General features: G+C 35.6%; 2 protein-coding genes across 3 annotated transcripts in view; one reads left to right on the top strand and one right to left on the bottom strand.

Annotated features, from left to right (window-relative positions):
• The window catches only part of LOC117787326 (putative uncharacterized protein DDB_G0271606), a 58,912-nt gene extending 35,785 nt beyond the window's left edge, over window positions 1-23,127 (top strand). The window contains exons 2-6 of one of the 2 annotated variants that reach the window (XM_034625821.1): window positions 7,917-8,804; window positions 9,776-9,916; window positions 17,227-17,292; window positions 18,732-22,735; window positions 22,769-23,127. In XM_034625821.1, the coding sequence (XP_034481712.1) occupies window positions 7,917-8,804; window positions 9,776-9,916; window positions 17,227-17,292; window positions 18,732-22,735; window positions 22,769-23,086 (5,417 nt within the window). In that variant the 3' untranslated portion in view covers window positions 23,087-23,127. Of the gene's footprint in view, window positions 1-7,916; window positions 8,805-9,775; window positions 9,917-17,226; window positions 17,293-18,731 lie in introns of both variants that reach the window. The other variant, XM_034625820.1, reaches the window with a different exon arrangement.
• On the bottom strand, window positions 3,062-3,769 carry LOC117787330 (tctex1 domain-containing protein 2-like). Its single transcript, XM_034625824.1, has 2 exons — window positions 3,748-3,769; window positions 3,062-3,683 (listed from the first exon to the last, which is right to left on the bottom strand). The coding sequence occupies exon 2, from the start codon at window positions 3,667-3,669 to the stop codon at window positions 3,130-3,132; it is 540 nt and encodes a 179-aa protein (XP_034481715.1). The 5' UTR covers window positions 3,670-3,683; window positions 3,748-3,769; the 3' UTR covers window positions 3,062-3,129.
• Window positions 23,128-23,373: the final 246 nt, after the last annotated feature.

Raw genomic sequence — 23,373 nt, 5'->3', positions numbered from 1 at the left:
GAAAATAATGCTCACACTCTTCGTATTCGTCACCCCATGGTAGAGCAAACACAACGCTCAAAAAGGCGATTAAAATAAAGCAATATGAGAAACACTTCATCCTGATTGAAACACGCTGCTGAATTGATCAATTTCGCCGAAATCTCAGTCTTTTAAATAGCTGAAAGCGTCGTCATTTTAATATATTTGATTATACGCTTATCGGCAACTGAAAAAAAACTTTCGAAATTTGGGACTTGAATTTTTAAATTTAAATTGTATGATTATCTTTTATTAACCCAACCTAAGCTAAACTTTTGATTCGCTTAAAACCAAAATAAAAAAAAGAAAATAAATAAAAAAAAGAGTAATGCTTATCATAACCGGAGCAATCATCAGATGTTAATTTTATAGAATTTTTAATATAGTTTGATATTGCTACAAACCAAAAAAAAAAAAAAAAATAAAACAAAAGAGCAGTTCAATTTGAGCAGAGAAAGTTTTTATACTCATATAAAAAATGATTTATTTTTTTTTTAATTAATCTACTATGTTGCCTAATAGAAATAATAGAAAAAATTATGTTATTTGAAATTAACAAGGCCTTTCGATTTTTGTGTGGCCGTTTCCCATATCAAAGATATAACAGTGGGTACATTTCGCAATTTCCAAATCAGTTTCTGGTCCTGACCTGACATGATAAACTTTACGACCTGAAATACAAAAATGTTTTTAAATTATTCAATACACAGAATTTTTACATCTTTCTTAATAATTTGTTTGTTTTTAAATGTATATTTTGAATTATAATATTATGTATTTAGAAAATATATGAAATCTTACAGTCTCCGAATGGTTTATAGGATAATTTAGCATTCGCAATGCTCAGCAGGGCGATTAATAAAATATACAACACGAAACACTTCATTTTGATTGAAATATGCTAGTAAATTAAATCATTTCACAGAGCATACAGCTCTTAATAATTTGATTATACTCTTATCAGAAGCTCAAAAGAAGATTGAATAATTATCTCCTATGTGTTAACCTAACCTAACCTTTAGTCTGCTAAAAGTCAAAGAAAAAAAAAAATGGAAAATAACTAAAATTAAATTGAATAACACAAACAATAATAATACAAGAGATTAATTAAATTTGAGCAGAGAAAGCAAGTGTAGTCTTTTGAAAATATGAATTCATTTTAATTTATAATTGTAAATTTAATATAATATAATATAAAAATTAAAGAGATCGTTGATAAGGCATTACTCTAGTCAACGTAGACTAATATTGGTTTCAAAAAAAAAATATTGAAGAATTTTGAATGAAATTAGTTAATATTATAATAAAATTTATAACTGTATAGATTATAAAGTTTATGTTAATTCTGGGGGAAGGCAAAAATATTTTTTAATTGGTCCCAATAGGTGTCAACGTCAATGAAAATATCATAATATATTTTGTTAGAGTATTATTCATTTTGAACTAAAACTGTGTATACTTTTTCTAATTTTTAATTGTTAGTATTTATATTAGTTGTTGTAGGTTGTTGTTGTTGTTATTGTAGGCTGTTGTTGTTGTTATGTTGTTGCCCATTTAAATGAGTTTTGTCTATGACGTCTGCGTATTGTTTACAAATATACATTTCAATTTGCAGCCGTAGACTTGTACTAAGAGATACAAATATATATATATATATGTACGTATCTTTAGATACACCCACGACACATGTTGAAGCGTTTGCTTGTTGTTGTTGTTGTATATTTGATTTTTTATTTTGTTAGTGTTTTTTTTATTTTTTTGGGTTTCTGTTCACGTTACTGTGGCGCTTGCATAATCCTCGCATGTCGAACCTGTCAGCAACATCGTTTGCAGCAGCAGCAGCAACAGCACCGCAGCAACAGCTGCCATTGGCATTCAAATGAATATGTTAACGTCGCGTCGATTGTTTTACAACAACAATAACAGCAACTGCAACAACTAGACTCAGACAACAACAATTTGCAACGTCACGTTGCCACTGAGAGGTCAGCGTTTTGCACGTTTCTAAGTTTTATTTAAAGCACTTGATTGTTGACTTTTGATGTGGCCATAAAACTGAACCAACAAACTGTTGCAAATATGCCATTAAAGTTGTTAGTTGCCACACAGAATTTGCTTTGTTTGTGGCATGTAAAAGTTAAGCAGTGTTGCAGTTTTATTTAAAAAAAAAAACCCAACATACTTAATGTTGTTAAAAATAAATTCACTATATAATCTTTTAAAACCTATGAAAATTTATTTATGTTTTATTTGTCTACGTATAGTTCAGTGTATTTAAAATCTAATCTTAGTTTTTTTTCATTATCATTTATAAATTTTAAGTTCTCAACGTATTTTGTAGACGAAATGTTTTAAAAACAATGCCCAGACATAACATTATAATAAACATTAAAAATGGCAATACAGCTTCGATACGAAAGTATTTTAAAATAATAATTGAGCTGTAATAAAATTAAGAAAAAATTGATGAAAAAATACAAAAAAGGAAACACTAAGTCTAGTGGTTAAACCACTAAGATCGTCAGCACTACAGGTAACACACAGCAGGACGAACTGCAAATAAAACTTAATGTTTATGCAGCCGACAAATTGGCAGGTTAAATGCGAGTCTCGTACGACAAGCATCGATTATGTCGAATTGTAACATTTACAGCATCCTGTTTCCTGTTGCCGAAAGGAAGTGCCAGCCACACACACACACGCACACACACTCACACACACACACGCAGAGAGACAGACAAGAAACGTAGCATACTTTGTGGCGCGTTGAATCGTATTTTGCTGCTGGCATCAAGTAAACAGGAGCATACATAATAGATGTTTACTCAAAGCGATTACATAGCTAAAATAAGAGAGATAGAGAGAGAGAGAGAGAGAGAGAGGTGGAGTGTGTGAAAGTGATAGATAGCGACTTGCTACAACTTCCGCCGCAACTTCCTTTAACGCATTGAATGATTAGTTTGGACCGACTGTTGCTTTTGGCCATAAAATCAACTACAATTTTGTCTTTAAGTTGCCCTAACAACTTCTATATGTTTTCTTTTTTTATTGCACAGTAAATTATACACATTTATTGATCTAACTCAAAGTAAAAATCAATTTAAAGTCTTAGTCATAGTACAAATAGAATACAGAGCAAACGGCAAAAAATTTCGGTGTTTCAATGGTATAGTTAACATATCCATCCTTTTCGGCATCCCACAGAAAATTGGCCAGCGAGTACAGTCCCTGCATTAAGTATTCGCCCACAGTTATCAGTACGATATAGCGATATCTATCGAAATTCAATGCCTTGATGCGTGTTTTAATATCTTCGCTGACCTGTGCAGCCATATGCAGCGAATATTTTGGATGAAATGCATACTCATCATGATAGTTCTTATCCATTTCATCCTTGACAATAAGCTCCAGACGTTCCTTCCTCAAGGGATTCTTCGGCTCGAGGCGATAAGTGGGAGCATAACGTGCTGCGGGCTTGGCTTGAACAGCCAAAGCTCCCATTGGCATGCCAATTGAATTGCGACCCTGTTTATCCTCCTCTTTGTCCTTCTTCTTCTCCTTACCCTCCTTAGCTTTGCCAGCTGGCTTCTCCTTAACCGCCTGCTCGGGGCTGACGGTCTCCTTGCTCTCTACATTATCATCGTCCATGATTGCGGCTTTATCTAAATTATAAATTAATAGTTTTCAAGTTTTCGAATGTTTTAAACTAGCTAAAAGAAATCTTACTGCTTTGCTTGCGCTGGAAAGCTGCCTAAATCAACTTACTTGTTTGACAAAAAACTCACAACAATCGGGAGAAAAATTCAAACCCTTTTTGAAATTATTTTCAAAAATCCATTTTTTGATGCAATGTTGTTCTACAATTCTAATCGCATGACCTAGTAAAATATTTTTACCGCCAAAGCTACATAGTTAAAATTTGGATACAACATATCTAAGATAATTTCATCGGGAGATCAGACGGCGTTTTGAAAAATTCGACCTGCATGTGCGTTATAATCGAGGTCAATTTCGCTTTAGCCGGTTGTTGTTTGCTTGTAAAATATATAACTTTATAAATTATATTTTATATAGAAAAATGTAAACATATTAGCATATTCATTGAGTGAAACATTTCACATCGAATTGTTATTTGCTATGCATTGGCGCATTCGCTTTATTGACACATTTTTATTATCGGCAAGGTGTTGTCAGTTGCAACCGCGTCTCGTTTTCGTCTGTTGCACACAACTTGGAGACATTTACAAAATAAAAAAAAAAAGAAAAGGAAATGAAAAGGAAAAAAAAATGAGGAATATAAGAAAACCACTTGCATTTTGGCTAGTGGCTGCCTCGGTTGCATATAAATAGAATTGGCAATGGCTTTGTGAGTGTCGCAGTGAACGTGTGGTGTGTGTTGTTGTGTGTGTGTGTGTGTGTGTGTGTTGACTGCGTGTGGACAACATGTCGCGCCATTGAGAAGCAGCTACAGCTATGCTGCCGTGCCGCAGCATACACAATTGAATAGGACACAAAACGGGGCACAATTGTGGTGTGACTGACTGCCAAGCGGAAACCGGCAGTCGCGTGGTTTCTCGGTGGTTCAGTGTGGTGCATTGTTTTGTTGGCGCCCACATTAATGAGCAATAAATGTCGCGACATCGCCGAGACCATAACTAGATATAAATAATAATTATTTCGTAATATTATTACTCAATTTCAATATATTTAAAATTTGAAATCGAATTGCAGCTGCTTGTTTTTTTTTTTATTTATTTCAACTTAAGCTCTCTAAAAATAGTTCCATTCAGCGACAAAGTAAATAAAACCTTTAACACCGCCCAACTAAATTTAGATGCTAAACATAAGATAAAGATAAAGCAATTGCCAAAAATAACAAAGAAAATTTGGTAATCGGTGGAAAATGCAGAGACAAAAATGTGCATTTGACATGTGCATGTCATTCTATTTGTCAGTTAGTCAGTCAGTCATTCAGTCTGTCTCTCTCTGTTGGCAAAGGGTATTAAAAGGTTTGTTGTTTTTTTCTTAGAACTTTTCTATTTGCGGACAGAGCTAAAAATGTACACAAATTGTTGCATAACTTGAGGCGCGTCTGGGAATGTCGCGTGTATGATGCAATGCCGCATGCTGCCAACATTTTTATTACTGTTACAACAAGTTAATACCACATACAGTGAGGAAAACAATTGCATTAAATATTTAAAAGAAAATTAAAAACTATTGACAAGTGCGTAAATCAACACAAGGCAAACCGAAGGCAATGGAGGAAAGTGTCAAGAGTAAAGAGTACAGCGTGAAAAAAGAAATGAAAGAATTTAAAAAGGCAACTAGAAAGAAAACTTGATACGACGAGGTCTATAGACTCTTGCAAATAGCTGATATTCAAGTTAAAATTAATATTTTAATGGTTAAAGCTTGGTAAAAAACAAAAAATCTTTTTAAATTGGTTTTTAAGCAATTTTAATATTTATTTATAGTTATTTGAAAAACATGACTTCTCCAGGAAAAAAATAAGAACAAATGTTTTTTGACTATTATTACATGGTAGTTAACTTGCATTTTTTTAAAATAATTCTTTGAAGGCTAGTATAATAAATTAGGATAGTTAAAAGAAAAGAAAAGTTAGGTAAAATTGTATAAAATTATTTTGAATTAAACTAAAAACAAAATAAAATCATAATAGTAATGGTTAAAAAATGTTCCTTTTTTTTCGAATTTGATTAATTTAATAATTCATGTTAAATTCGCAATTTTCTTTAATTATTTATCTAAACGAGTATCATTAGTTGAGAATTTTTTTTGTGATTTTAATATAAAAGGAAATAAGTTATTTTATCGACATAATATTTTTAGAGAATTAAATATATAATAAATAAAAGTAAATATTGCCTATGAAATCTCTCACGCCTGCCTCAATGTGTCCCACATTCAATGACATAATGATAATTCCCGCAGTAAGTGTATTAAAATAAATACCAAGTACGCGCGTTGCTAAGTTTTCACTGGTCCAAAGGGGTGAGTGAGAAGAATGGTGGGGGGTTGTATATGCTGCGGGGAAGTGGGGAATAAGGAGGTGCTTGCCAACAGAACTAAGTAGGTTACTTGGCAGTGCTTAGCATAAATAACTAGCACAGTGGCAGCTGCGTCATTGGCTTTGCCACCAAAGGGTGGACATTAAAATAAATAAATGCTCAAAATAAAAAAACACAACTAAAGAAACAAATAAATAAATAGGTAAAATAAATAAAAATAAATAAACAAATATACCCTCAACTAAAAAAATAAATAAAAAAGTAAACTAAATACAATTAAATGAACAAATATAGACGTAATTAATTTTTTGTGTACATACATATATAGTATGCCGAGTAAATAAGTTTACTTGCCCCACATTTGAATATGTTTTTATGGTTATTCTGAATGCAACTTGTTGCATGCACAACCCAAAAGCAGTTAATAAAGGGTCAGGGCTAATAAACACAAGGCGCAGAGCAAAATCAATAAGAATTTGTGATTTTAATCAAGTTTTAGACTGCATATAAAAATATTAGAAAATTTAATTTAAAAAAAATGTTTACATTACCAAACATTAATTATAAGGAGCGTTCTTGTCTCCTTTTAACCATAAAAGGATTACCAATTAAATAAAATTAACAATATTTACTTTTTCTTTGCGTTTTTCCAAATATTTTTTATATTTTTACATTGTTGTCTGAACAGTTTACATTTTATAAATTTATATCTTTACTAAATATCTGTATTTAGATATCAATGGTTCGACTCATGATCCGGTTCGGGGTGCTGAAAAACCGGTTCAGCGATGTTCGGTTTAGAATCGGCTTGCAGCCTTGTTTTATAGTTACAGGGCCTAACAACCTTTCTAGACCCATCATCAAACTTGGTTATTTGGCATTGATGTCCATATAACTCATAACAATTTTCCTCATCAAATATTTCGCTTGGCTTCACAAAAACAGTTTCAAGACCTGTAATGCACATACAAGAACTTTGTGAATATTATAAACAACACAGAATTTTGCTACTTTTATTTTTTAATAAAATAACATTTTATTTATTTACGAAAACTTACATGCTCCTCTACATATGTTTGGTTTTCTAGCATTTACAATGCTCAGCAGAACGATTAGAAATACACACAATGAGAACCACTTCATTTCGATTGATAAATGCTACTGAATTGAATAATTTCGCAGAGAACTCAGCTCATTAAATAGCTTGAAACATCGTTCATGCCTTGGTGTAACTGACTGTGTTCTTATCTGAAACTATTAGGAAGCTCTTGTGTTAGTTGTGAGTTTTGATTGCTGATTATCCGCTGGTTAACTGTACGCACAATGTTGATTACATTTTAAAATATATTTAGTATTAACTGAATGTTAAATATAATTTCTATTAATTACTTAAATTATATAAAAAATATTCAGTATATGTAGACGTTTCAAATCAAAAATACTTTATTATTGTGTTTGTTAAATATTTTTGAATAATAAATTAAAATTTGTATAATTATTGAAATATTAAGTATACGCACTTGTAAAGTTAAAAAACGACTCCAACAACTATAAAAAATTGACAGATATAATAAAATTATTTGGAATTTGAATTAATTTTTTTACATTAAAACAAGTTGTGAATAATAAATTCATTGAACTGTTTTAAATTATATAAAAAATCTGATATGTCGCTGTCAGAACAATTTAATGACCAGTTGTATGTATTTATCTCTTCATGTATTATACTTTATATAAAGTATACGCAGTGTGTGCTCCACTTTAATTTTGTTATTTATCTGTTATATTATAAATTATATTTAAATTATACTAATTATTGCTACTTTACTAAATGTAAACTCCTTGTTTTTTTTTATTTTGCAGAGTCTACGCACAGCGTGGACGGCGGACCTGCATCGTGGCGTTTAACGCTCGATCAGGATCTAATTGACACGCTCAAGGGCAACTTTCCCAGTTGGTTTCAAGGTGCAACAGGTGCGGCAACGTCAGCAGCAACAAATACAAGCAATAAGCCAACACAGCAGCAGCAGCAGCAGCAGCAGCGGCAACAACAGAAGTTAGTGTGCAGCAGCATTATACCCATAAGCATTGACACCAAAACAACCAACAGCAGCAACAATACACTCCAACAACAGCAGCAACAGCAGCAGCAACAGTTGCAACAGCAGCAACAACAGACAGCAATATTGAGCAACTGTTGCTCGTCCGCATCGCCCGCATCTTCTATAAGCTCAAATTCTTCCAAGAAATCCAACAGCAGCAACAGTAGCAGCAACAGCAACAGCAGCAACATCAGCAACAGCAGCAGCTGCAGCAGCAACAGTTCCAGTTGCAGCAACAAATCTGTTGGTGTCGCAACGGCGCAACGTTTGTTAAACAAATCCACATTGCCAGCAACCACAACATCATCGCCAAATAAAAGTTTGACACGCACTTTAAAGGCCACACAAAAGACGCACAATAATAATAACAATAATCATCATCATCATCATCATCATAGCAATAATAATAGTCCCAAGCTTGGTCAATTGGTTAAATCGGCATCGTTGCACAGTCTGAGCAGTGGCAGTGGCAGCAGCGGCGCCTCATCGCTGCTTGCCACCATCTCCACATCGCCGCTGACCACCGTTGAGTTCATCTCAAGCGCCACTTGCAACGGCTTGTTTGCCACACGACTCAGTGGCAAGACATTGGAGCACACATTTCAGGACATTATACTGCTGCACGAGGCCTACGACGATATGTCCGAGGGTAAGTTACCCCTCTTCCCCTCTTCTTTTATTGTTATACCCTGTGCCCATTAAAAATATGCAAAAAAGGGTATTATGTGTTTGGCAGAATGTATGTAACAGGCAGAAGGAGGCGTGGCAGACCCCATTAAGCATATATATTCTTGATCAGCATCAATAGCCGAGTCGATATAGCAATGTCCGTCTGTCTGTCTATCCGTTTGTCCGTCCGTCTGTTTGAACGCGTCGATCTGAGAGACTATAAGAGCTACAGACTTCAAACTTGACATGTAGGTTCTTAGTTACCGTAAGCAAATCAAGTTTGCTTTTATTTTTGTATCGTACGTCTATATCATATAGCTGCCATAGGAATGATAGGTCGAAAATGAACTTATTGTGTAAAAAAGTTTTTTGTTTTTTGAGATATCTTAACCAAACTCATAGAATATGCATATAGGTTGGTATTATACATCCTAACAAAATTTGGTTCAAATCGGTCCACTATATTGTATAGCTGCCATAGACACGCTTAGTCGAAAATCAAGTTTTAGTATGAAAAAGTTTTTTGTTGTTTGGGATATCTTAACAAAACTAAAAGAATATGCATTTAGGCTGGTATTATATATCCTGACGAAATTTGGTTCAAATCGGTCCACTATATTGTATAGCTGCCATAGAGACGCTTAGTCGAAAATCAAGCTTTAGTATGAAAAAGTTTTCTGTTTCTTGAGATATCTTATTCAAACTAATAGAATATGCATTTAGGTTGGTATTATATATCCTAACAAAATTTGGTTCAAATCGGTCCACTATATTATATAGCTGCCATAGGAGCGTTCGGTCGAAAATCAACTTATAGTGCAGAGTGCCTGGGCACAGGGTATCCTACTATCGAGCGTGCTCTTGCGGACGGAGCCCCCTTGTTCAATTATCCAATCAGCAGCAACCAGTCAGTCAAATCAATCGCTCAATCAATCTACCCTCTAATTACAGGTGAGCAGCGTCTGCACGCTACATTTCTGGGCAGCAGCGATGATGGCAACAATTCCGATTGCTACGATGCCAGACAGTCGCCGCCAAAGGCCATTGTCGACTCCAGTCCACTGCAGCCGGCCATGGATAAAAATAAAGAATGTGAGTAGCACATACATAACAACAGTCTACACATATTTTCAATGCGCTGCAAAAAACAAAAAATATTTAAATTATAAATAGTGCCTGGGCAACAACAACTTGGAATAACACATTTTTAATTTAGAATATTTTATTATTGCTACTAAATTAATTACATATTTGTTGTTCTGCTAAAACATAAACGTTTCTGAGCTGTAAGAACTTAAAATAACACCTTAAATTTGACAAGAACAGTTAAGTTTAAAAAGTTAAGAACATTTTTCTTTATTAATATATTTTTTGGAATGTCTCACAGTAAACTGTAGTGTATCCTTGAGCATTTCGACCTATGACGCAGTTATTACAACCTTCCGTATCAAAGGACTCGTTTGGACGCAAAACAACATGTCTTTGGCCTGTAATGCACATATAAGAATTTTGAGAATATAATATATTACAGATCATTTTTTGATAGTTTCAGTATGTTATTAATGAAATATTATTTAAGAAATCTCGAAAATATACAAAATATTACATTGTGGGTTACGCCAATCAAATGGTACAGCATTTACAATGCTCAGCAGGACGATTAGAAATACACACAATGAGAACCACTTCATTCTGATTGAAATATGCTACTGAATTGTATAATTTCGCAGAGAACCCAGCTCATTAAATAGCTTGAAGCATTGTTCCCGTTTAGACACACATCTGACTATATTCTTATCTAAAACTAATAAAAAACTTGTGTTGGTTGAGCATTTAGTTTAGGATTTAGCCGCTAATAAACTGTACGCACAATGTTGCTAATCAAGAGCCTAAGTTAACCTTTTGATTCCGTAATTCCCAAAAATATGGAAACAATTAAAATTAAAATAATTCACTTGTTTTTTACCATACTCGATACTTATTTCCAAAGACATCAGACAGGGGATTTTTTTATTATAAAAATACAATGAAATTAAATTTAAAAAATGTATACATTAACAAATATTAATCAAAAGCAGCGTTCTCTTCTCCTCTTATAGTACTAAATATAATATAATTTACTATATTCCAAGGTTTTTTCACATTTTTATTTACATTTAGCGTTGCCACCTTGCTGACAATCGACATTAAGTTGACACAGCAATAAACATTATTTTACGCTCTAAACTCAATAATAAATTGCTGAATGTCTGTACAGCAAATTTAGTGCAGTGAAATAGTTTGCGTTGCCACCTAGTTGGAATTTCTCTTATATATCGCCCCAAACATTTACTTGACAAATCAAAAGGCAGTTAAACTACGTGTTAAACTGCATGTTAAATGATTTTAAAAAAAACCTGTTCAACTTAATGATATTCTCTCATATTGTTTGCTTTGAACCACAGCTCTTAGCCCTTTGTTATTAGTGTGTAAACGTTTTGTGTTTGGCCCATGTTTACAAATTTGGTGGCAACGCCCACACTTTTCATTTTGACCAACTCGCGGCTGTTTGACATTTGTCAACTTGTTTCATTGCGTCTCGTTGTTTTTGTCATCTCTTTGTGGGCTTTGTTTAGTCAGCACTGACGCTGACCAGCAGTCATCATTATTATCAGCATTATTATTATCATTATGATGATTAACATCATCATCTATTGCCAGATTTGTGCCTCATTATCGGACTTGGACGCATTTTTACAAGCGCACAAAGTCTTAATGAAGCTGTCGGGCACTTGATGTGCCACGCCCATCCACCAACTCATTCATGCCCCCACGCACACACACACACACACACACACACACGTATTATACACACACTCAAGTATGTTAAATTGTCAACAGTTTTTTCATTTTGGCTTCTTTTGTTGGCCTACATATTTTCTTGGCATTTTCGACTTAAGAAAGAAAATAATCTTATTCATTTTGAATGGCCTGAATGTGTTCTAAATATGTGTTAATTTGTGTGTGTGTGTGTAAATATCTGTGTCTCACTGTGCTGGTCGCTAATAGTTTTGACAGCACTTGTCGCCTGCGCTTCGCTGGCATTTTGACATTTTTGTCGGTGTTTGTTGGCTGCCTAACACAAAAAAAAAAAAAAAACAGCAACAAACAACAAACAAACTGTAGAAAATCAGCTTCTGCTTCACAGACTAAAAGTTCACACACCCTGACCCTGACAAAAAGGGGCGCCAATTATTCGCATGCATTTCCCCAATGCGATTTTTTATACACTTTGCAAAAAGTTGTATAAATTGGTCATTAAAATTGATGCAATAACTAGTGCAACAAAATTTAGAAACAAACTTAAATTATTTCAGAGTGGTAGATAAAAAAATGTATTTAAAAATATGCATTAACAAAAAATATATTAAATAAATATTAAATAAATTACTAAACGCATTAATTTGTAAAGAAATTTACATGAAATTTATTTATATATCAAAAAGAGAAGTTCGGACCATTATACTTTATTATTATACTAATTTTTATTAAAAGTAATGGAATATCTTAAGTTTCTGTAATTGGAAAACTAAAAGAACTCGATAAATTTTAGTTAAAGTATTTTCCGAAGATCCATATATTTTTTTTTTAAATCAAAAATAGTCAAAATATATTTGCTTGCATAAGAACTGTTTTAATTTAGCTTCTTAACGTAATTAGCTTGACAAAACTTTCCAAATCTCTTTAAAAATACGTGCCTGACTTTATAACTAAGTTTATTTAATTCCAAAAAGAATTTTAACTACATATAGGCATATCTTTAAATATATTTTTAGTTGTAGTAATCAACTGCAAGAGTATTGAATATTCACCATACCGAATCTATACAATTTTTTCTTGCTTTTTCTCTAATTTTCGCAGTTATTTTTCTTTTGGCAATTTTATTAAAAGACGTATAAACTGCCAAAAGGCGAATCATTGGGCGGTCAAAATTTCCGGCAGGCGCAAACACAAGCAACTAGAGCAAACTGTTATCTAACAAATAAACATTGACTGCATATTAGCAAATCGAAATAGAAGAAGTAGAAGAAGCAGCAATAGAAGCCGAGAAAAAAAGTCCAAACAGCAATGGCTGCTCTGGGCCCACTGTAAACAATTTGCAATTTGCAACTAAAATTTATTATAAACAGATGGCAGCCAAAAACAGGCGAAGGCGGCTAAAGGCGGCTGCAAAAATGTTTTGACAAATAAACACGCTGCACGCGACTTGAAAAACGGCAAGAAAGAGAAGCAGAGAGAGAGAGAAAGAGAAGCAGAGAGAGAGAGAAGATAGCAAAGAATGGTTGGGTAGGAGGAAGAGGAGGTGAAAGTGGTGTTGTAACATTCTGTGGATGCTGCAAGCTAAACGCCAAGGCGGAAATGCCATGTTAAATGCCACTGCCAATGCACAGTGGTTCAAGGTAGCACAAAAAGACCGAAAAAATTCAAGAGAAAACTAAGAATGATACAATTTGGTGTGTTCCACAAATTATTTGATATTTTAATGACAATTTTTTTTAAATCAATCGTTAAATATCAAAACCAAATAATTTGTACATATTATTGTAATCAAAACATAGGCTCTCAATTTTTGTATATTTAATTTTCAACATAGGTATATAGATATTTTTAGTACAATAAATTATGTCGTTAAAAATGCATTTATTATGCATTTATTTTTGAAATGATTATGAAGAAATATACAAGTAACATAAAAAAAAATTGTATTGCTTAAGCAATGATAGCAGCAAATAGGAAACTTAATAAAATATAGAATTTTGTTTAGTTTATTATTCTATGTGTACAAATTTAACAGTTTTTTAATAGACAACCTTAAAATGTTTGGCATTTTTATTTTTAAAACTGCTCTATTTATATCAAATTATTTAAAAATACAAATGTATTTATTATATCATATCAAATTTCTTAATATTACATTTTTAAATTTCTTTTCTTTAACAGTTCTTAGTTTGCGTTAAATAAAAAAAATAAAACATTAGCAACCTCTTCTGATAATAAAATCAAATACTATTTTTAACTTCTTGCCTGCTGTCAGCATTTTCTACGATTTAAATAGCATACTTTCAGGATTGTGTGCACTTGGCAGTTATGCTGCAGCTTTGTGTGTAAGTGTGTGTGTAATTTAGCCCATTGATTTTGGCCCACGCGGATGGCGTCTTGGCTTTAACCGCTGTTTGCCGCTGATCACGTAATCGATTTTATAACACTTTTTTTTTTCGATATAAATTTTTATATGTGTGTGTGGGCGTGTATGAGTGTGTATTGGTCAGCCAGCTGTTGCCGTTCTCTCTGTCTCTCTCACTATTTCTCTCTTTCTCTCTCACTGCTTTGGTCATCTCTTACTCTCTCCCTCTCTTACTTTGGTTTTGTTTACCTGACCTTCGCCTGGGAAACTGGGGCCTCTATGCAGAAGGGCAGCCACCCACAAAACAACAACAACAACAAGAGCAATAATAATATTAACAACAACACCAACAATAATAAGAACGATTTAGCTACGTCTACACTTTTATTGCTGGCGCATAAAAACTTTTATGTGTTTAATTTGGAATTTTGTGTTATTGTTTTTATCAATCGCGTGTGTAGGTGTAAAATCGACACGTAAACAGAGCAGCGAAACCATTTAGAAATTGAGAAAAGCCAACAACAACAACAACAGCAACCAGAAAAACGAAGAAAAATAAAGAATAAATTGCTCGCGTAATTAATTTGGCAGACGGCACAGTTGTTAAGGCAGCGTCACCAAAAAAAAAAAAAAAAAAAAAAAAAAATTGTTTTAGTCGTGTTACAAGTACAAAGAAGAGGAAGAGTGAGAGACAGGAAAAGTGAGCCGAAGCTAGGGAAAGATAAATGAATTTTTTATACATATTTTGTGCACACACTTCAATCGTAAAATGTGCGAGCGTTTTGGCCAAAAACAGCAGACAATTACGCGCCTTGTATTTGTATTTTCTTTTCTGTCTCCTTTATTTTTATGATGATTTTTCAAGAGCCTAAATTACTTGAATAACGTCATAGTCAGCGTCTCACTTTGATGTCGTCGTTGTTTTTGGCCTTTTTCTCTCTCTCCTCTCTCTTTTCTCAAGTGTCAAGTGTTGCCCATTTGTTTTGCTTGGCCAAATGGTCGTGTCATTTCGTTTCGCTGACAAACAAATAAATATATGCATGCAAATGCCAACAAATAATAAAAAATAAAACCTACACTGCATTTGGCATTTCATGTGCTGTAACCACAAAAAACACCCACCGAAAACCAGCCAACCACCATACGAGTGCACTGGCCTCTTCTCTCTGCTGGAGACTTTAAGATTTGTGTTTTCATTTATTTCGGCATTTATTTACCTTCTGTTCTGTACTGGGCCTTAATGCGCATTATTTCGTTTTAATTACGTGACTTGACAAACGTTTTGTTAAATTGTCTTGTCTTTGTCGCTAATGGCCACAACCTAATTGCAGTTAATCACTTTAAAACAACAGGTCGTATACATAACACAGATTACTGAGCTATAAGACGCATATGTATGTTATATGTTTCTACTCAAGTTGCAATTACACTAGTATACAAAACTTGCATCACACAGTAGTAGGGAAAAAAATCAATTTTTTGAAATAAAAAGTTTTTTGATGCACGATTAAAATAGGCAGTGATAGGGGAAAAAAATAAATTTTTTTTAAATAAATAATATTTTGATGCAGATTCAAAGTAGAGGCCAAATAACGATCAAAATGATATTCCGCATGAAAATCGGTCTAGTTTTGGCAAAGTTATGAGAGTTGGAAGTTTTCGAGTATGGGTCAGAGGCAAGTCAAGGGAAATAGACAGATAAAATAGACAGTTATAGGGAAAAAAATCAAATTTTTTAATTAAATAATATTTTGATGCAGAATCAAAGTAGAGGCCAAATAATGATCAGAATGATATTCCGCATGAAAATCGGTCAAGTTTTGGCAAAGTTATGAGAGTTGTAAGCTTTCGAGTATGGGTCAAGGGGCAAGTCAAGGGAAAGTACGGATAAAATAGACAGTGATAGGGGAAAAAAATCAAATTTTTTAAATAAATAATATTTTGATGCAGAATCAAAGTAGAGGCCAAATAATGATCAGAATGATATTCCGCATGAAAATCGGTCAAGTTTTGGCAAAGTTATTCCAGTTTGAACTATGAAGTGTCACTGTGCAGAAAGTATTAAAAATTAATTGTTGTTTATTATTAGTTTAAATATCTGATTGAATATAAAATTATTAATTAGATCAGAAACAAGTAAAATCTTTACCATAATTAATAGTTTTTTTCGTGCTTTCAAATTAATATTATACTTAGTTTGTTACAAAACTTTTTGCTGTTGTGTGTAAAGTCAATCAAAGTCATTTGAATATCCTGTCTCCTCTTACTCTTTCCGTCTCTCTTTTACTCCTAGTCCCTTTCTCTGGCTCTCTGTCTATCCTTCCCATTTGGGATTATTATGTTGCAGTCGCTATCGCAAGCTGGCTTCAGTGACTTTATGTCAAGTTAATTGACATCAATCTGTCATTTAGTAGCAGTTGCCACATAATCATATTATTACGCATACGCCCCATGGCGCCATGTGGGAGAAGACCGAGCGCTCTTGACGCTCGGCTTAAATATTTAATTTTTTGGGCGCCAACTTTACACTCAGCGGCGTTAAGCAGTCAAAATGTATAAAAAGAAAAAAGTTTCACACACCAACAACAAAGTCGACCGCACATAAACATATTAAAACTTTTTATTTTTTTTCTTCTCTCTTTCATTATTTTATATTCTTTTTTGCTGTAATATTTTTGTGCGTTTTGTTGCCTTGTTTTTCCATTTGCAGCTGCCATTTGTGTTGTGCTCGACATTTATTGCTTTGCGTTGTCAAAAATACAGAAAATGGATAAAAAGAGAATGAGTAGAAAACTTTTGCGTTTGAGTTTTTTTTTTTTTTTTTGGCCAGCTGTTTAGAGCATTTTTTATGAGCTATGTTTATGTTTTGATCTGACCCCCGTTCCTTACACTATCCGCACGCTCTAATAATTTATGTTTGTTGGCTGTCAAACTTGTTGCATTTTCAACGAATTTATAATTATTTACCTTTTTAATCAATTTGCCATGGTGTATTATTAATTATCAAAAAAATATAATAAAATATATTTTTATTTTATAAAATTAATAAATTCATTAGTGTTGATACTTTTAAATTTAATAAATATTTTAAGGAGTCAAACAATCTACTGTCATTTAATTATTATTAATATATTTATTAGTATATAAATAGTATAGTAATTTCTTAAATTTTAAACTTGATTTATATCTTGAAAGTTGAGCCTTTTTTTTATAATAAATTTATTTCGTTTCCTTGCAGCGCTGAAAGTAAAGCTGATGGTGCGACGACCGCACTCGCAACTTGTCGAGCAGGGCATCATACCATGTAAGTAGATCCGACCACGTTACGTATACTTAATATTAGTCTAGGTGAATCGATAAATTGTATGGAATAGCACACATTAGCCTCACTTATGTGCTTCAGCCGAAAGCATAGAGTTCTGCCAAATGTAAAATGTAAAAGCCCGTCAGAAAAGGATATGCAAATATGTGCGCATTTTCAATGGTTTCATTTGCTCGGCAAATTTATGCGTAGGGCCCAAAAAAAAGCAAAAAAAAATAAATAAAACTTTCAAGCAATAGAATTGGGAGGAACGAGCACACAAACGGAAGAAAGTCGAAAAGAATCAACAAAATACGCGAATTTACAAACCAATTCAATGTGCTCAACGCAGCCGAAAGTGAATTTCAATTTGAATTTGAATTTAAATGACAAATTTTCAACAGCAATGCGCGAATCGAGCGCCAAAATAAATGGTATAATAATAATCCTTAGCTGCTTTAAGATAAATACTCAAAAAATTCCAAAACTGTGTGCTGCGCAAAAGTTGAAAAATTGAAAGTGATACAGAAACTTAGTTTTGTATTATATTTCATATCCATTTTAAATTGTGACTGTAATAAATATAAATTAACAAATAATAATTATAAAATACACATTGTTTGTTGATTTTTATCTATTAAACTCAAATGTTCATTTAATTTCTTGCACATTTTATAAAACAACATATGTACAACAACACAATTGGCCAGAACTTGAGTTTTACATTGATTAACGCATGTTTTCAACTGATTTAACACATATTATATTTAAGTTTTTTTTAGATAAACCAAAAATGCAATTAGAGCCAAAAAAATATATATAATCAATAAAAAATTGAAGAACAAAACGATAATAAAAAAATAAGAAGTAACAACATTTTTAAATAAATTTCAACATGTATACGGGAAATTTTAATTTCAAATGAATTAAAAAAACAATGTAGTATTAAAATTATATTTACTTTGGGTCATGTACAAAAATATGACTATGGTTTTATTTTTTTTGAGATATCAAACATGAAGTTGTTTAAAAATACAAGTTTAACTTGTTTCGGCACATGCCATCTAAAAATATTATGTCTGGGTCTTTTCTATTTAAATTGAATTTGTATTTAATATTTTTTTTAGTTATACCAAATTTGTAATATTTTTTTTTTAAGATTATTTAAAATTTTAATCTGTTGTACAAAAGCCCCAAAAAAATATAAATATCTGGAACTTTTTCAATTATATTTTTTTAAATATATTTTTTTGTTTAAAAATTGTCAAAAATAAAAATTGTACAATAGTACATTTTTTAATTTAGATATTATATGTTTTGTATTAAATCACTGTTGTGAATTGGAACTAGTTTAATTGCTGCTTAAGTGTTGAAAAGTATGCTATGATTTTTCGCATATTGACATTCTCTCTGTCTCTCTCTCTCTCTCCATTCTCTTGAAGCACTCAAAACCTCGCCTGCCATCCACGAACAATGCAAACAACTGGAACGGGCCAAGACGAGCGATCTGCTAAAGGCCAAGATACAGCAGCGTCCAAATCGCGAAGATTTGGAGCGTCTACACATTCTGGAGGAGGATGAATGTCACATTGATCCGAGTCTGGCGGAGAAGCAGCGAATGCTGAAGAAGGCGCGTCTGGCCGATCAGCTCAACTCCCAGATACAACATCGCCCGGGTCCCTTGGAGCTGATCAAGAAGAACATTCTGCATACGGAGAAGCCGATTGAGAAGATTGTGAAGGAGGGTCTAGTGCCATTTAAGGCAACCAGTGAGGGATTGCTGACACGACCACAGCATCCGCATAGCTATGTCAGCTACGAGGAGGATTCACAGAGCTCCGAGAGCGATACAAGGCAAACGCCGCCCAGATTGGATGAGCTCATGCCAACAGCAACTGGAGCAGCAGCAGCAACAGCAACTGCAGCAGCAGCAACAACCACTGTGCTGTCGGTGCCTACAGTGGAACCACCAAAGGATGTGCTACAGGCGGCAGCTGCCTCAGCGGGCATTGTCACAATGGCACTGACCACGCCCACTTCTACGCCCACCAGCAACAATTGTGGTCAATTGTTGCTGAGCGTAATGCCAACATTACAATTGCTAAGCAATACAGAAGCAATCAATCATATTGTGGCGCCACCACCACCACCGCCGCCCATGCCACTAGTTGCTGCCACGCCCACGCTGACGCCCACGCCCACGCCCATTAAGGTCAAACAGGAGACGGCGAATCTATTTGAGGAGTTATGTCAGAGTGTTGCTGGTTCCACGCCCGCCAGCAATCATCACATGTTGCCAATGCTTGCATCACCCTGCACCACTGCCACTTTAAGTCCACTGTCTTCCATTGCCTCGCCACCACCAGCAGCAGCAGCAGCAGCAGCAGTGGCAGCAACACGCCTGCAACTGCAACCAGTTGCTGTCAAATCGGATGCACCGGGCAAAGATAAGAATCGCAAGAAATCGAAATCGAAACCAGTTTCGAAAGCGCGCACCATTAAATTCCATGAATACAAGGGACCACCGAGTGCTGCTGCCGTGGGTCAAGTGGGTCAGGAGCAATTGCAGGTGGATCAGACCACATCATATCAATTGCTGTTGGAGCAACAGAATTATTTGCTCAAGTTTCTCGAAAACCTGAACAAGAATCAAGCAATATTGCCGGCAGCCAGTGCAAGTGTTGCTGCCAACAGTAGCAACAACAGCAGCAGCAATAGCATAACAGTCACCACCAAAAGTCTGGCCACAACAGCGACGACAGCAACAGCTGCTGCTGCCATGACGCTGCCAAATACCATAACTATAAGTAGCAGCAATGTTGCTGCGGCACCGTTAAATTTTGGTGATGCCAGCAGCAATAATAATAGCAACAACTTGATGTCGACGCCGCCAACGCTGTCGCTGATTACACAGACAACAGCTGCCAGTCAACAGCAGCAGCAGCAGCAACAGTTGCAGCTGCAGCAGCAACAATTGCAGCAGCAGCAGCAGCAACAACAGCAGCAGTTGCAGCTGCAGCAACAGCACGTACAGCAGCAGCAACAACATCCGCCGCCAATGGCCTCACCTGCCCTGTCCGTCAGCTCATCAATTCCTCCCAGTCCAGCAACAAGTTATGCGGAATCTACAAGTTCCATTACGGACTTATCGAAATTGGAGAAAATGAAAGTCTCCGATTTGAAGCAACAATTAAAGCGACGTAATTTGCCCGTTTCCGGACCAAAGCCGCAATTAATCGAACGTCTTAAGCCGTATTTACCATTAGAAGCAATCGATTGCTGCACGCCAGCAACAAGTGCTGCAAGTGCAGCAGCCGCAGCAGTCGCAGCAGCAACAACTGAAGTCATAACCATCAGCGATGCCATGGACACCAGCAATTGTGATGCTACACCGCAGCAACAGCAACCAGTTGCCATGTTGCTGGCGGAGGAGCACGAGCAAATGGATGTGGTGCAACAGCAGCAGCAACTGGACAACAATCATGCGCTGACATTGCAGACAATACTAACGCCACAGCCGCAGACAGCAACAATCATACAAAATGAGGAATTGCTGCGACGACAGCAACGTAAAATTGATGAATTGCAGCGACAGCTGCAACGATCGCAGCAGGAGTTGCAGCAGATACGACGACAGCAGCAACAACAAACGGTAACGGCGCAAGTTGTCAATGCATTGCCGTCGCAACAGATCACACTGATCACAACAACAACAGCAACAGCGAATGGACCACAGCAAACGTTGGCAATGTTGCCGCAGCTGGAGAAGAGCATACCAGCCAAGGTAACAGTGAAACCAGCAACAGCCAAGCTTAATGGCAACAGCAATCAAACGAAAAAACCCGCCAGCAACAGCAGCAGCAGCAGCAACAATCACAGCAGCAATAGCAATAATCAAACAACGCCAATTAATCAAAAAATGGTTGTAAAACAGCAGCTGGAAGCGAAAATACAAAAGCAAAAGGCAGCAGCTGCTGCAGCAGCAGCAATGCAACAGCAGCAGCAGCAACAGCAACAACAGCAGCAACAACAGCAGCAACAGCAGCAGCTGCGATTGCTACAAAAGACACAAACTGTACTCATTCCATCCAACAACAACACCAACAACAATACAAAGCTGCCAGCCACGCCCACAAAAATATTGCAGGCAGCCAAGCCAACAGCTGCCAGCAACAGCATCAACAACAGCAACAACAATGTGGGACTTGTGTGGAACGAGGGCAATCAAACAATATTCCTACTCGGACTCAACGATCAACAGATGACAGCACACACACTGGGCAACATAAGCCTCACAGCAACAACTACCACCACAGCAGCAACACAGGCACAACCACAGCCACAACCACAACAACAACCAACAACAGTTGCTCAGAAAAAGTTGCTTAATGGACATCAACGCACGAATTCATTGCCCAGCATTGTATTTCCCATAGAAGCCAAGCCGATATTAACACAACAGCAATTGCAGCAGTTGCAGCTGCAACAGCAACAGTTTCAGCCAGGCCAACAGCTGTTGCTGGACATAAAACCCACGACAACAGCAGCAACAACAACAGCAACAGCACCACCGCCACAATATGAGGAGGCCACTAAACAGTTGGCGGCGTGTAAAGCAGCTGCTGCTGCCGGCAGCAACATGCCGCTAATGAAGATCAAAGAGGAGCCAGCAGTAACAGCAGCAACGGCAACAATTGCCACTACAACAGCAACAACAGTTAATCAAATGTCAGCTAAAACCAATGGCATTAAATCGGAGCAAGTAAGCGATGTTTTGGATATATTAATTAAACAAGGCGAATTGCCAGAGAGTGCTGCCTTGGAACCGCTGCCAGAATTAAGCATGTTTAATGGTGCAACAACAACAGTTGCTGCTGGCAGCATTGTGCCCAAGCTGGAGGCGCCAGCCACGCCTCAATCGCTGCCCAATCTGGACATGGCAATGGACACCAATGATGGACATGTTAATTATGCCAATAGCAATTCACAAAGTTATATTGAAAATATCAATATGAATTCGCCATTGCAACCGGATGCGGTTAAAACCTTGGATATATTCCTAGAGCAGCCAGCCAAGTGCAACAGCAATGGCTGTGGTGTTGCTGACAGCAACAGCAACAGTCCCGCCGATGCCAAGTTAAATCATTTCGATGAATACGAGTTGCTGGAATTGATGTCACAGCAGCTGGAAATGGACATTGGTGATGATTCGAACAACTATTGTGGCAGCAAGCACAACAACAACAACAGCAGCAGCAGCAACAACAGCAACATGCGACGCGATCTCAATCCCAGCTTGCAGCCAAGCATCAATGAATTGCTCGACGCCAGCAACAGTCCGGATAGTGTACTTATCAATAGCAATCATGATGTTGATTTCGATGCCGACAGTTTTGTGGCACAGTTGAGTCAGCATGTGGCCAATAGCAACAGCAGCAACAGCAGCAGCATACACCACAACAACAGCAACAGCAATCTGAACAACAACAACAACAACAGTCCTTCGGAGTGTGGCAACTCAAATGGTCATTACAATAGCACACCCATGGATGTCTGTGATGATTTTGAGAGCACCTTAAACTCCATCATGCAAGCCGTCTCACAGCCAGCAACAATTGTTGGTCATTCCGACTATGGCACAGCAGCAACAGCAAGTGCTCATTGCAACCAGGCCATGGACAGCAGCAGCAGCAATGGTGCTGTCGATGCATTCAATGTGGCAAGTGGCGACATCTTTGATCTGTTCAACATCGATGACTACAAGATGACCTGGGCAGCTGGCGATTTTACTGTTTAAATTTCATTTAAATAAAGCTAAACTATAACTACAAAAAGGCAGGTGAAAATTTAACATATGATATTATATAAATAATCCTTAACTAGGTTTTTATTTAGCGACGAAAACGCATATCGCAACTCCCAAAATGTTTTCACTTTTTATTTTGTGTAGAAAAATATATAAAAATATTCTACTTTCAACATTTTTTCACATTCGTTTTTAGTTTATGCCCAAAAATGTTTAAATGTTCAACTTGCAAAATTTCTCTCATTGATTTTGTGACATAATTTTTAATTCCCAAATGT

The sequence above is a fragment of the Drosophila innubila genome (assembly GCF_004354385.1).
Source record: "Drosophila innubila isolate TH190305 chromosome 3L unlocalized genomic scaffold, UK_Dinn_1.0 0_D_3L, whole genome shotgun sequence".
NCBI classification, from domain to species: Eukaryota; Metazoa; Arthropoda; class Insecta; order Diptera; family Drosophilidae; genus Drosophila; species Drosophila innubila.
The sequence above is the reverse complement of the archived record's forward strand: the minus strand, read 5'-3'. Positions and strand labels throughout refer to the sequence as shown.

What these genes read in the sequence shown, in the direction of transcription:
- LOC117787330 (XM_034625824.1), bottom strand. Translation starts at nt 3,669, where the DNA reads ATGGACGATGATAATGTAGAGAGCAAGGAGACCGTCAGCCCCGAGCAG.